Source organism: Narcine bancroftii, chromosome 9, assembly GCF_036971445.1.
Source record: "Narcine bancroftii isolate sNarBan1 chromosome 9, sNarBan1.hap1, whole genome shotgun sequence".
Classification (NCBI taxonomy): domain Eukaryota; kingdom Metazoa; phylum Chordata; class Chondrichthyes; order Torpediniformes; family Narcinidae; genus Narcine; species Narcine bancroftii.
The window spans coordinates 82108393-82123626 of NC_091477.1; the positions used below are offsets into that span (position 1 = coordinate 82108393).

A 15234-nucleotide genomic window follows, 5' to 3' on the forward strand; every position below is an offset into this window, starting at 1 on the left:
GCAACTACAGCCTCCAAAGGTGAACCAATGAAGCAATTGAACATGCCTGACTAATCACATAGTGCCCTGAAATGGGAGAAAACTATGTATAAAAAGTGCTGTAATTTCTACAGGGTCAAATCAAAATGTATACAAGTAACCTGGAATAAAATCTGGAATATGCACTTCAATCACATGTGAATTGTTTGATAACAAACTTAAAACTGGAGCACAAGGGTAAATAAAAAAGAGGGCACTGTATCTGAATCAAAGAGATTGTAGTTTCAACTTTTTTCTCCCCAATTTTTAATTACATGATGGTAGAAGCCAATTCTGGGAATTTAAACCCATGCTGTCCAATTTCACCCAAATTAACCTCTTTGGGAGGGTGGGAGGAAACTGGATTACCCAGGGAAAACCCATGCAGACACAAGGAGAACATAAATTCCACACAGCCAATGGTGGATTTGATCCCAGGTCTTTAGCACTGTAATGACATTGTTATTTTTGATGTATATGTGTATGTATAATTTCTTCACGTCAGAGAGAGTCAGATTGATTATTTTCATTTGAGAGGTGAAGTTGGCTTTGGATAAAGCCTGTATGTGTATACGTATGCATTATGTAAAAGTACTCGAGATGGCAGAGGCCGACAGCATCGAGTCCATGCTGCTGAAGATCCAGCTGCGCTGGGTGGGTCACGTCTCCAGAATGGAGGACCATCGTCTTCCCAAGATCGTGATATATGGTGAGCTCTCCACTGGCCACCGTGACAGAGGTGCGCCAAAGAAGAGGTACAAGGACTGCCTAAAGAAATCTCTTGGTGCCTGCCACATTGACCACCGCCAGTGGGCTGATATCGCCTCAAACCGTGCATCTTGGCGCCTCACAGTTCGGCAGGCAGCAACCTCCTTTGAAGAAGACCGCAGAGCCCACCTCACTGACAAAAGGCAAAGGAGGAAAAACCCAACACCCAACCCCAACCAACCAATTTTCCCCTGCAACCGTGTCTGCCTGTCCCGCATCGGACTTGTCAGCCACAATCGAGCCTGCAGCTGACGTGGACTTTTACCCCCTATATAAATCTTCGTCCGCGAAGCCAAGCCAAAGAAAGAAAAGAAGAAGTAAAAGAACTTTAACAGGCACTTAAAGACGAAACAATAAATCAGAGTCAGGAGAGGTCTGGAAGGCTCGTCTGTTCCCTACGCCATCTTGCCACGCCCCCCCTTTTGTTTTGCTGATTCTACATGAAACTGCCAGCATGTTCCTACATATAAATCACCAAGCTCAGGATTGTAAACCATGGCAAATAATTGAAGGGTACTATATTAGTTGATCTCCTCGCTTTCTTTTTTCTATGGGTAGTTTAGAGGGGTTGGTGGGTGGGGGGTTATATGGGATAAAATATGTATTGATGTGTTTTGATTGTATGATTTATTATGATTAATACATCAAATTTTCCAAAAAAATGTTAATGATTGTAGAAAAATCCCCAGATTTGGGGGGCCAATCTGTTTTTTCTGCAAGGTTAGATCTAACATTTATAGTATTTTGCCAGTATTTGTGCCAAGGGGTCTAACACTAACCTGGCATAGGAACACCTTTCCCTTTAATTTAAATAAAGATATAATTTTTATTTTTTAGTGAATTGAGTATAGTGAAAGGTTTTTAATTTAGCATTTTTTTTTAATGCCAGAAATCTTTAGAAATTCTTGATAGAATTTGGTTGCTGAAGCTTCACAGAAATTCTGGTAATTTCAGTACGACCTTAAATAGGTTTTTGAGATGTAGGAAAATCTACAAATTTAACTGGTTTTGCTTTGTGCTGACCAATGCATGTCATGTGAAGGCAAATACTTGCGCACGTGAAAATCAGGTGAGCAACACCCAATGATAATTATTCTGGAGATCATTTTGATAATTAATTATCTTGTCCTAGTTATACATGGTAAACACGGTTAAAAAGTAGAATTTAGTTTTATCTACATTGCTTAATAAGAATCACTGCATGAAGTTTCATTTTTGGTTATGTACAGGCCTATAATTATGCTAATTCTCAAAATATGAGCATGTGAGAAGAACATATTTTTGGATGCCTAGGGAATCTGCACCATCCCTTACTTTCCCATTATGTCTTTTAACATTGACATTGGGATTGAGACCTTGCATTCTTGCATGCATCTCATATTATGCAATAAGAAGCAATACAAATGTGAATTATATGGTTAACTCTGAGGATAAACATTTCATCTGTGATGGCTTTACTTAAATTCCTATTCATAATGTGTCTTTGTACTATTAAAGTGTGGCAAGTTGGGTTTTGTCTTTGCAATGTGTGAAAACATCCAGTTTACTCCTGCTTTTATTCAAATTTAAAGGAGCCACCAAGTTGTTCTTCGAAGGCCTTGTGTGACAGAGTATTTTGAGGTGGTTTGGGAAGAATTACTAGAGCAGCTTGCACACACACACACACATTTTAGAAACACAGAATTTTTGCAGGACTTTTACAGAATGTTCTTTTTGCAGAAAGAGCAGTAAAGGTGCAGAATACAGCTGGCCTGGGAGAGCATGTGATCTTTGCAGGCAGGCACAGAACAGTTTTGCTCTCAGAGAGGGAGGGAGTGAAACAGAGAGGAGAGACACACAGATCAGTTCCAGAAGGACAAAGCTGGCAAACGTTTGGAAGACTGTCTGGTCAAAGGAGAAGACTAGCTGTCTGAGGTGACCTGAAAAAAAGAGGATCATCTGGAGAACCCTGAAGGGGGAAAGTTTTGTCAGCAAGACTGATTGGAAAGGAATTAGGCGTGGATGTCCTTGAACAAAATAAATCTCCCCCTGAAAACCAGCAAGAACCCTCCTGAGTGGTAACCATTTGCCTGTTAAACACCAAAACCTGGTGAACTTTGTTAATGCTAACTTCTGTGCACAGCACAAGAATTGCCTGCAACCAGCGAGATTGGTCTATGATCCAAAAAACTTTTCAAATCTTAAATATATATTACATACACTTGCGCTTAGTATTAGAGGGGGATTAAGTAGGTTAGGTAGGTTAAGTAAGTAGGTTAAGTAATAAATTAAAGTTTAATTCTGTTTTCTTGTTCAATTATAATTAAAAACTACTTTTGTTTAAGTAACTCTGTTGTAGTTGCATATCTATTGCTGCTGGGTTTTGGGGTCCTCTGGACTCCATAACATTTTTTACAAAGAATGGCAGCCGTGGATTACTTAAAGTGTCAATTAAATATCACCAATGGTAAAGGTTAAAAAGTGATTTACTCTTGATAATAGATGGGGTTGCTATATTTGAACCAAAAGGTTGGTTGTAATTGATTTTCTGATCCTCTGGCACAACTCTCTCCTTAAAAATTCACGATAAAGTTGTAATTGAAGGAGAATTATACAAATGATAAGAGAGTTTATTGTTTATATACTTAAACAATTTTGGTGCATCTGGACATTGCACATTATTGCAGCCACACAATTATGTGAGGCACACCATCAATGGTATAAATACTAATGCCATGTGACAGCAAATATAAAATTATTTACCATTGCAACTAGTGAAAAAAACGGTGACCTCATCAGAGCAGACAGATCATTAGGTGGTTCCAAAGTGGCACAGTACATCACAGTACTCATTTTTTTAATTTCCTTTTTCTATTACCCCCGTTCCCCCCCCCCCACCCCACCCCAGTGGTACAATCATCCAGACTACAATTTCTTTGAGGATTTTATCAAGTATCGTGAAGAAAATCCAGTTCAGCCTTTCTACATTATAAATCCAAAAATGCAGTGGCAACTTTGGAATATCTTGCAGGAAAACACACCTGAAGATATTCAGCGCTGTCCCCCTTCATCCGGTTTGATGGGTAAGTGAACAACTTTGTGTGTCTCTGTAATGTGGATTGTATTCCTGTGCCATGTTATGCTGTTTTATACATAAAATAATCTTTGCACACAGTACTCCCATATGTCATCTCCTGAATAACTCTTTACATAAAAATGATTCAGAATTTATTGTCATGTAATTTGGTGTTTTGCAGCAGTATCACAGTGCAAACATTCATAGAAGCACTTTTACAACAATAAATTTTTAAAAAGTGCACAAAAAGTAAGACAGTGTCTTTAGTTCATTGATTACTCAGGAATCTGATGGCAGCGGGGAAGAAAAATTGCTGGAGAAACTCAGCCAGTCACATAACGTTCTTTATGTAGCAAAGATAAATATAATCAGTGTTTCTGGCCAGAGCCCTTCACAAGGTATGAACAAACAGCAGGCAGATGCCTGAATAAAATGGTGGCAAGACAGGCAGGGGAGGAGCTCAGGGCCACAGCTAAGAGTTTATAGGTCTATCACTTCTCAGCTTGTTTTTCTTGTATCTTCCCACTCATATCCATCATGTTCATACCTTGATAAAGAGCTCAGGCTCAAAACATTGGTTATCTTTGCTACAACTTGCTGAGTTTCTCCAACATATTTTGTGTAAATTACAATCACAGCATCCACATATTTTCTAGTTTAACCTCAACTATCCAATATAGTTGAGACGTTAGTTTTGTATTCAACTCTTCTCACAAGTGATAACGTACTGTTGGTTTTCCAAGTTGCCTGTAGAAGCGGCATACCAGATTTTTGGGAACCATGCACGCGTTTGTCCTGATCCCTCTACATTTCAGAGATCGCAACATTTCATCATTTAGAGAATGTGCTGTTACTTTTTTTTTAAATGCCAAAATGGACAAGTTTATACTTTATCATATCAACCTTTCATTTGTCAGGTTTTGCAAATTCACTGAATTTGTCTCTTCCCTTTACTCTTTGTGTCCTCTTTAAAACACACTTTTCCACCTTTCTTTGTCTCATTAGCAAATTTAGTACCTCTGCCTTCATCCAAGTAATTTATATATAGAACCAACCCCCATGAAACTATTCTGCAAATTCCCCTTAAATGTCCAGATCTTCATTTTGATTGCAAGATGCCCTCTTAACCTAATTTTCCACTTCACTCTAGTTGTGCTTTCTGCCCTTAGAATTCCTTGTTTTAGTTTAAAGTATGAGCCTTGGATCCATTTTTTCATTTAAAACAATGTAAAATGGATCATTATTTATTGTCTCCTTCAGTAGAAGTTTATTAATTAATCCTACTTTGTTCCACATTGTTGCCAGATCCAGTATAGATTTCCATCTGGTTTTAACCAGAATGTTCTTACTTTAAAAATCAGAATACATTCCTACAAACAGACTATTTGAACTCCTTATGTAGTTTTCCTTTGCCCATCTGAAATGTTCGGTTTATATGCAGGATTAAAATTCCCTGTAATTATCACTGAACCTTTCTAATGAGCTTCCACTTATTTGTCTTGTTTTGAATGTTGTGTGCATTCAGGTGCGGACTTTTTAGTTTGTAACCTTTAGTCTCATCTGCAAATTTGCTTTCGGATGTGTTCTCCCTATCACAGTCTATTTATCATTTTTCATATCACTTTGATCTTGACCTACCATTATCCAAAACTTTGATCATTCAATCTCAGTATTTTGGTTCAACTATTCTAAACCTCTCCCTAATTAAGTACTGATTAGAACTGCAATACTAGCAAGATTCAGGTTGTCACAATAAAGCTCCCATTTTCCCTGTTAGTATTGCCTGTGTTCCCAGATCCAGAATCCACTTCTACCATGTTAGCCTTGAAACACCTGTTTGTTTCTCTAATTTTATGTCCTCTGATTAATATGCAAGTCACTAAGATCCTGGAACTCATTACAATATAACAATTACAGTACAGAAACAGGGCATCGCGGCCCCTCCAGTCCATATCAATTTAAGTGATCTCCTCTAGTCCCACTTACCTGCTCCCTGTCCATAACCTTCCAATCCCCTCACATCCATGCACTTATCCAACCTTCTCTTAAATGACAAAATTGACTCTGCAGCAACCACCTCTTCCGGGAGAAGGTCATTCCACTCAGCCATCACTCTGAGTGAAGAAACTCCCCCTCATGTTACTTCTAAACTTTTACCCCCTAATCTTTAACTTATGACCCCTTGTTCCAATCTCACCTAAGGGAAGAGCCTATTCACATCTATTCTATCTATCCCCCTCAATTTTAAATACCTCTATTAGAGCCTCCCTCAACCTTCTACACTCCAATGAATAAAGACCCAGTCTACTCAAATCTTTCTTTGTATTGCTTTGTGTTACTTGTTTGAGAATCTACTTCATAATTTGGTATCTAGCTCCTTGTACTGATTATGATGAACTTTTTTCATTATTCTTAAATCTGTCTGTGCTCAAGTCTGTGTAAACTAACTTTCACTTGGCATAAGTTAAACAAAATATACTGGAGGAATACAGTGGGTTGAGCAGCATCAGTTGGAGAAAAATAATGGTTGCTTTAAGCCGACACTTTTCACCAATACCAAGTCAGTCTTGATGAAGGGATTTGGCCTGAAATTTCATCTATTCTTTTCTCCCACCAATGCTGCCTGAACTGTTGCATTCCTCCAGCAGATTTAGTTCAACTTTGGATTCAAGCTTCTGCGGTCTCATGTGAACCAGTTTTAATTTTGTGCTGGGAGGTACATGTGGATAGTATGGGGATTGCATGGCAAAATATTTTCAGCAAAACAATGTTTTCAAACTGCAAGATAACTAGTGTCATGGAGTGGGAAAAAAAAAGGTGGTCTGTGTCCGATTGGTTGCAAAATTCACTCTTCAAGTGTTGAGAAGCAGGAGGAACTCAGTGGGCCAGGCATTTTCTGTAAAGGGTTCTGACCAGAGACTGCAACCATCTGTTTATCTCCATGATAAACAGTGTCTGACTTACTGAATCCCTCCAGCATCTCCAAGCTTTTACAAAATTCCAACATCTGCAATTTCTTATAGCTCACTGAAGTAATGAGGTACATCGCTTGGGTATGGGTGCAAGTCAAAGCAAGTGGCACTGTGGTTCAGTATGGAGCTTTCAGCCTGCATCCTTAAGAATGCAGAAAATGTTCTGACAAAGGTCATGTGGAAAAATCGCCTAATCTGGTGCTTTAATCTCAAGAAATGAAACTGGATACAGAATCATCATTGCTCTGGGAACCTGGATTCAGTGAAGTGCTGGGAGCATTCCATTTAAATTTAAACAAGTAGGAAATTTAGGCAGTTAGTTTTTTTTTAAAAAAAGAAGAATTGTGGATTGAATTATGGATCCAATTTAATGGAAAACTACAGTATTTTTTTTAAATTAAGAAACAAAATGTAGGAATGTTAGAAAGAAGGGAACCTCTTTTGGCACATTCTGAGCAAGTCTCAAAAGTCATAACCTACAATAGTACAACATTAAAAATTCTACCATTGATAGATAGGCAACTTCATCTGTGGCTTGTCCTGTTTGACTGTCTTAATGGAAAATATAAATCTATTTTAAGATTAATTAAATAATCTAGTGCCCTTGAAGAGAGGGAGTGGACCTCTATAACAGTAGATTTTTGTAGATTATATGATCCACAGTTGAAGGGCTGCCTGCAGTCTCGTTGGGAAGGGCTAATGATCCATTTCTACATTGTGCCCTATTTGGATTGTGTTCAAAAGTAAATCCAGGAGTATTTAGGTCAGATTAAATGTTTATTCTAGCTGGTGTTTTTGTCATACACTTGCAAGAGGCTGCACTATTGCATCTTAAATGTGGTTAAGTACACATCCACAGGAAATCATGCAACAGATTGGTTGGGGGGGAGGAATTGTTAAATCTCAAGATAGGTTGGGGGAGGTGGAGGGGAGCTCTCCTACACTCTTCATCCAGATGAACAATCTGTAAGTAGTTTCTTTGTAATGTATATTGAATAACCACCCAGCCAGTGTAGATTTTACAGTATCAGTAATAGCGCATGGTAGAGTATCCATGAATTTATAGTGATTGCTTATAAATAAGTGTATAATATTCAATGATCACTCCTGTTCATCTTCCAAAGAATAATCCAAATCTGTACGGAGTTATTCACTTGCCTTTGAGGATATCTGAATCGAATCCTCCTGTGCAATGATCTGACATTGTGTGCTGCAAGTAATTTCATCGTCACGTAATTTGAGGTCAATAGCAGTCTTGATTATTAATTTACTTATTATTGGTTTTACAGAGAGTTTATAATATAAAAAAGCAATTCCTTAATTGGGACTTTGGGCTGTGAGACCAATGTGATACATGACAGACATCACATGACAGATGAAGGTTGCTACCCATAATTTGGCCTGTTTATCATAACAGTTGGCACAAAACTATTACAGCTGTCTGTAAAAACTTTGTACATTCTCCCCATGTCTGTGTACGTTCTCCCACCCTTCAAAACATACTGGGGTCATAAGTTAATTGGTGTATTTTGGCAGCACAGGAACTTGGGCCAGAAGGCCCCATTACCACACTGAATGTCTAAATTGAATTTTAAAATGTTCGCAATTACTGCTCTTTTAACAGCTTCACTGTTGTACTCATCTTCCCCTCTCCTCCTCTTTAGTTAGCTCTGGACATCAGTTGGTCCATAATGGATATTGTTGATGGTCTCCATCCAAAAATTGATAGAAGGAAGGGTCATTTAGCAACATAAAGACAAGGTGAAGTTAGAAATTCAATAAAGTTGAAAATGCTTTACAAATTTGTGTAAAGAGGGGAAATATGCTGAAAAAGTGTTTAGGAGGAGTATGTTTAAGACAGCATGAAGTACATGCCACTTTCAAAGGCAGAACCTTGTTGTTTCATATACGAGTTCTTTTTGATTTGAAAAACATCCATGCAACTTCACCCTGATAGAGAATTGAGGGGAACAGAAATCTTTTTTGGACCTTTTTAAAAGGTGGAAACAAAGAATCTGCAGCCACCTTGAGGAGAATGCCTAGAACACCTATGTGACCCGAATGAAGTCAATGTGAAAAATTGTACAAATACAAGCACGTGATGTTCAGTATAAAAATTAACAGTTAAATAGAATTCAGCATTACTTGATATTTGTGAGAATTTAGATTCACAAAATTGTTAAACCTTTCCATCAATTCAAGCTTTTTGTTTCAGTTCCGTTGCATCTGCTATGAGAACGTCACAAAATGAGATAACCCTTACTATTGCTAGCATTTGTTTTAATTGCTGTACTTCTATCTCACCTTTTCTATCTTCCTAAATCACATCAACACGCCTCTAATTCTCATCTTCTTCAATATTTTTATTGGTTTCATCAAATAACTGTTACATAGGTACATGACTATAATGAAGTACTAACATATCTTGTATGGCAATAAAAATGGTATTGCAACCTACATTACATTGAAAAGTAGTAAAAAAACAAACCCCCCTCTGTACTAATTATCAATCCTCTCCCTTCGGAGGCTACTGGCTTAACACAAACAGTCCACTATGAATAATAAAATAAAGTAAACAATGGGGTCAAAAACCAGAAACTAATCTTACAAATGTGAAAATTATTAAGAAAGGAACTCCATAAAGAATCATAGTTAAGATTCATTTCAGTAGTGGGACATATAATTTTTTTCCGAAGTCAATCATGCCATCATATCAGACAACTACTGAGTGCGAGCGGGAGGGACAGCGTCTTTCCAATTCTCATATTCTGCTTACCAACTTTAACCCTTTGCCATTTTCATCAATTTTAGCTTAATCGCACCATCATAATCAACTTTATTTTTTTCTGCCACCTTTAAAATTGCTAAAGAAATTGTTGAATACAAGTGACAGAAACTCACATGATCCAATATCTGTTCATTACTTTCTCCCTTCTCTGTGTCCAATGCCACAGAGACCCCTAACAGGAGAGCAGCCATTTACCTTTGTTTAATATTAATACATTGTGAGGGGATCAAATACAAGGGGAGGCAACAGGGGTAAGCTTTTATTTTTAAACAGGGTATGGGTGTCTGGAATGGATTGCCAGAGGTGGTGGTGGTGGTGGTAAAGTCTGGAACAAAAGGGGCATTTAGAGACTTAGGCACATAGATGAAAGAAAAGTAGAAGGTTATGAGGTAGGGAGCGTTTAGTTTTTTTTTCTAAAGTAGGTTTATAAAAGATTGGCATAACATCATGGTCTGAAGGGCCTGTACTGTGCTGTAATGTTCTATGTTGTTTATAGTTAATACCTCGATTTAGTAACCCCTGTGCTGAACACTGCTGGTAATCAGCAACCAGGTGTCTGGGCTTCATTTGCCAGGCAGATTTAATTCACTATCCTATTCCCACTCCGACCTTGGCTCTTGGCTAACCATATTGCTTTCAATGTAGGTTTGAGATACAGATTCAACATTGAGATTAGCATTCAGATTGTAACTGTCCTAAACTTTCTCTACTAATGATTTTGCCATTTACATCTTCACTAAATCCCCGAGAACCTTTGTTTACAATTTATTCAATTTTACCTTTTCTAACATCTTCGCCATCACTTCAGTTCTCCAACCTAGTATAAACTCTCCTCAATACTTTCCTCTCCTCCCGGTTCCATTCCCTTCATAGTTACCTGTTTAACACTCATCTTTACCTATCTAATTCCAAGAGCATCAAGCTGAAATAGTACCGTGGTCTTCCTTTGCACAGGCGCAGCCTGACTTGTGGAGATTTTGCAACACATTCAGGAGCTTTTTTTGCTCAGTTTAGAAGGTGATTGTAAATGCAATGTGAGAGTAATGAAGGAGACCGTCATTAAATGAGGCATGATGTCCAGAAGTAATAATCTGATTTTAAAAACAACCTAATGAGACAAGGTAGAGTTTAATTTTGCATGTTTACTTGTATTTGCAGCAGTAGAGCACCTTTTATTCTTTGTTTATCTCTTGCACTGGAATATTTGCCATCATTTGAATGATCTCTTTCATTTTCAGGTATCCTAATAATGATGACCATTTGTGATCAAATAGATGTCTATGAATTCCTTCCCTCGCTAAGACAAACGGATCTCTGCCATTATTATGAAAAATATCATGACCAAGCTTGTACAGTGGGTGCTTACCATCCACTGATGTTTGAGAAAAACCTGGTGAAGCGAATAAACCGTAGTTCAAATACCGAGATCCTCAATCAAGGCAAAGCCACTGTACCAGGATTTAGAACATTCCAGTGTCCCAATCCAGAATAAATACAAAAATGAAAATTGTGGATGCTTGGTTAATTGCTCTGGAGGGGACATATTAATAAAATCCATCATCTTTCTTAGGATTTTTCTTAATTCTGGTAAATTTTGAAACTTAAGATATTAATGATACAAATTTTTACTTATTGGTAGTGGTTTGCTGTTTAACATCTTGGGTATAGTATTTTATTTTTTCCCCATCAGTGATATTTCATTCTCAGTACATTTGTGTATTGACTTATGTGGAAATAATGTGATTGACATATAGGCATTGAGACCCAGGGCCGGGGAGCTACCTTTGGACTGAGGAACCATTCAAGAAAATAAGCATCTCTGGAATCCTGGATGTGGGCACTTTTACTGATGCTTGACACTTTCACCTCTGAAGACCCTGTCTAACGTTTAATTTAATTGTCAAATCTCTCACATAAAAAGCACGACAGAGTGATTTTCATGAACAGCATTATTTTCCAGCAGTGACATAGAAAGTTGGAATAACTATTTGTTCAAAATCCTTAAGTTTTGCACACAAGGAGTCACTTTTTCTGCCTTATTCCAGACATCAGAATGATGATTTTGATTTCTTGGTTCTTTCTTTTATTAGTATCATTTTTTTTGTTGTTCCTAAACTTGATTGTAACACATTAAAATTTAATTTCTCATTAAAGATAGAAACAGATCAACATCATTAGGTCTATTCATTGACCATTCAAAACTTTGAAATGACAGGATTTGAAAATATAATAGCAGGGTAGTTGATGTTAAATTGAAATTTGTGGCAAAACGCCATCTTAAATTTTATCAAACCTTTTCATGATTTCATTAATATTAGTGGACAGAGGCTGGAAAGGAAAAAGTGGGAATTGGATTCTGTTACACAAGAACAAAAGATTAGATGGTTACAACAAAGCAAGGCAAACTTTGAAGCTATATTGTAGGAAGTTTGATTTCCCCCAACAGAAGTATATCAGTTGTTAGATTAAAGATTAAACTCATACAATGAAGTAACAGAATTCCCCCATTTACAAAAAAATTTACAAATGTGGTTAACATTTGTATTCAAATTCAATTGGAATTCAGATGAATGAGAGTGGTTCTTAATAAAAAATAAAATTATGAAAGGGATAGACAAGACAGAGGCAGGAAACTTGTTTCCATGAGTAGGAGTGACTAGAATTGGATGGGATGGAGAGGGTGAGCAAATTTAATTCCTGGTAATCACCATCTGTGAGGCCCTTTCCTGGACTGAACATACTAATATCATCATGAGAAAGCACATCAGCACCTCTACTTCCTCAGGAGTTTGCAGAGGTTTGGTATGACATTGGAAAATGTAGCAAAATTCTACAGATGTATATTGGATAGTATGCTAATCAGCTGCATCATGGACTGGAATGTGAACACCAATGCCTCTGAACAGAAAGCCCTGTAAACCATGGTGGATTAACCATTAGGCTGAAGCCTAGGAACCTGGAAGCCCCCCCCCCCCCCCCACATCACAACCAGTGGTACCACTTGTCAATATGGGCTCACGTTAGTCCTGGGTCCACCCATCAATCAAGGCTCACAGAAGTATTGTGTTCACCTGTCAATCAGCAGTGGGGTCTCATTCCCAATGCTACCTGCAGTCAAGGCTTGTGTTTGTAAGCGTGTGAGTCGGAGGTCTGCCTCCTGCAACAGAGTTTAGCTCATGCAGAGTCATTCATGGGAGGTTTACTTTTAAAAAAAAAACTCTCCCTTCTGTGTTATATCGATTCTGTTTTAGAACTAATTTTATTTATCCTTCTCTAACTAACAGACTTTTTAAATTATTCAGGGTGAGCAGACAACTTCTGTAAGATAAAGTTTTGTTCAATTTTAATGGAGTTTTTCTTACCTTCCTCCAACCAAACACCAATTGGTGTATTCCTAGCACATACCCAGTCCATAAATTTAGAATATGTGAGGGCATCACACCCAAAGGCTCTTAAATGAAACAATTTCACTTTATTCAATGAATGGTGGGGCTGTAGGGTGGGGGGGGGGGGAAGAGGAAGGTTGGGGGGCTTACTAAAGCTCAGCCTGGGGTGGTAGTTAATCTGCCACTGCCTGCAAAAGGTAGTGGACACAACCCAATACATCACAGGCAAAATTCTCCCCATCACTGAGAAAATATACATGGGACACTGCTGTGAGAGAGCAGCAACAATCAAGAATCCACACCAAGGACACGCTCTATTCTCACTGCCATCAAGAGTTACAAGTGCCACAAGACTCATACCACCAGGTTCAGGAACTGAATACTTTTTTTCTGTATTAAATTTTGTGACTTAGACATACAGCATGGTAATAGGCCCTTCTGGCCCATGTGCACTTGTTGTGTTCAAGAATAGGTTCAATGGGTTCAATAAAAATCAAGGTTGGACATGTGTTATCAACAAACAGTGGGCTTTATCCACAGTAATTCAAAAAAAGGGACATACTCACTGAAGCTAACCCAGAATAATACACATCCGGTGCAAATAAATCACTGCTAAACATTCTGAACTATCAATTGGGAACGCAAGGGTTAAACACACAATACCCATTCACCCACAGGCACAGCATATCAACAAACATGTTGATTACAACTAACATGTCAAATGAACCTGGTTTCCAGCATTGACCACGGCATGGAATCCAGGACAGGCCCATTGCAGTTGGCCCTCCATTGCCAGCAGCCTAACTTTAGTGCTAGTCTCTAAGCAGCAGATTAAAAGGACCAAACAGGCTCCACACATAGCTTTTCAATGCAGTCTCCAATCATGTGACCTACTCAGACCAATCTAACAATCTAACAATCAATTGACATCCTGAGGACAATCACATGTAGAGAAAATTCCAAATCAAAAACCAATCACACATCAGCCTCAGAGGTAGGCAGATCTAACTAACTCTTGATTGGCAGGTGAGATCATTTCCGATCTCAGGCTTGCTGGACCCTCCACAATCCACAGTTCCTTCCACTCCTTGGAAGTCACTACAGCATACTAATCCATTTATAGGCTAGTACTTTCACCTCCGGATATATTTACATTACACACAACCTATACCCACTGATGGCCTGCCAACCTCCCCCATCCCCAGTCTCAGCTTTCTCATGGGGAGTTGTATCCCTGGCTTGTTTAATTCATTCACCAACTCTCATGTGGTATCCCCGACTGGCCCAGAATGCAAGTGCCCCACTTCACACCGACAATGGCAGTGGTACCATCTCCTTATGCCAAAGTGATACAGCCACCTCATTGGCCAATGTCTCCACATTGTGGGCATTGTCTGGGTGCTCTTTCAGATTTAAGAGGCATGTGGTGGCATGTATCCCAGATAGTAGGCACCGTACCATCCCATGGGTAACCAGGGGTCATGTTGCAGCCATGCATCCTTCATGAACCGTTTAGACTCCAGGGAGAACTCACCTTCGCTAGGCTGTGAGCTGCTAACCCTCTCATGTCTGGATACTGTTCCTGCTCGTGCTTCCACTAGTTGCTTGGAGGAGTGCTGGCTGTACTGTCTGCTCAAACATTCCCAAGACCTAATCACAGTTCATAGACTCACTCTGAGAGTCGGACTTTGTATTGACCAGATTTTGCACTGGAAAAGACTTTACCCCAGGCCACCCATCCCATTGGGAAGCTGGATGTGTGCTGTTAATGGTCTGGGGGAAAGTTGGTTCTGATCATTACCATCTCAACACAGGAATATCAAAACCTGTGGAATTGGACATTTTCCCTCCCCCCCACCCCCCCAGAGTACTCGACACTCCACGTTCCCACAGTCCGCTCCACCTGCCCACCTTTCAGTAAGGGTGCACCATGGGGCACACAAACACACACACAAACAGGGAGTCCACACACACCCGATTATTTCAAACCTCCCCCCTTCTCAGTGCCCTTTCCTAGCCAGGAGATCTATGCTCCACCTGACCACAGGCCACTCCATCTGCACGTGGCACCCAATTACACCTAATAACCTACAATCCTATACATTTTGAAGGGTGGGACGAAATCTATGCAGACACAGGAAGAATGTACAAATTCCTTACAGACCACGCTGGATTTGAACCCAGTTTGTTGGTGCTATAATAGAATTGTTTACATTTCTCTTTTTTGCATATATATCATTTTTTTCT

General features: G+C 38.9%; 1 protein-coding gene and 1 long non-coding RNA gene across 4 annotated transcripts in view; one reads left to right on the forward strand and one right to left on the reverse strand.

The window, feature by feature from the left end:
• Positions 1–11108, forward strand: part of LOC138742342 (beta-galactoside alpha-2,6-sialyltransferase 1-like) — a 69535-nt gene extending 58427 nt beyond the window's left edge. For both annotated transcript variants that reach the window (XM_069896633.1, XM_069896632.1), the window contains exons 6-7: positions 3674–3848; positions 10840–11108. In XM_069896633.1, the coding sequence (XP_069752734.1) occupies positions 3674–3848; positions 10840–11093 (429 nt within the window). In that variant the 3' untranslated portion in view covers positions 11094–11108. The remainder of the gene's footprint in view (positions 1–3673; positions 3849–10839) is intronic.
• Positions 1–15234, reverse strand: part of LOC138742345 (uncharacterized) — a 209486-nt gene that overhangs the window by 126776 nt on the left and 67476 nt on the right. The window lies entirely within an intron of this gene.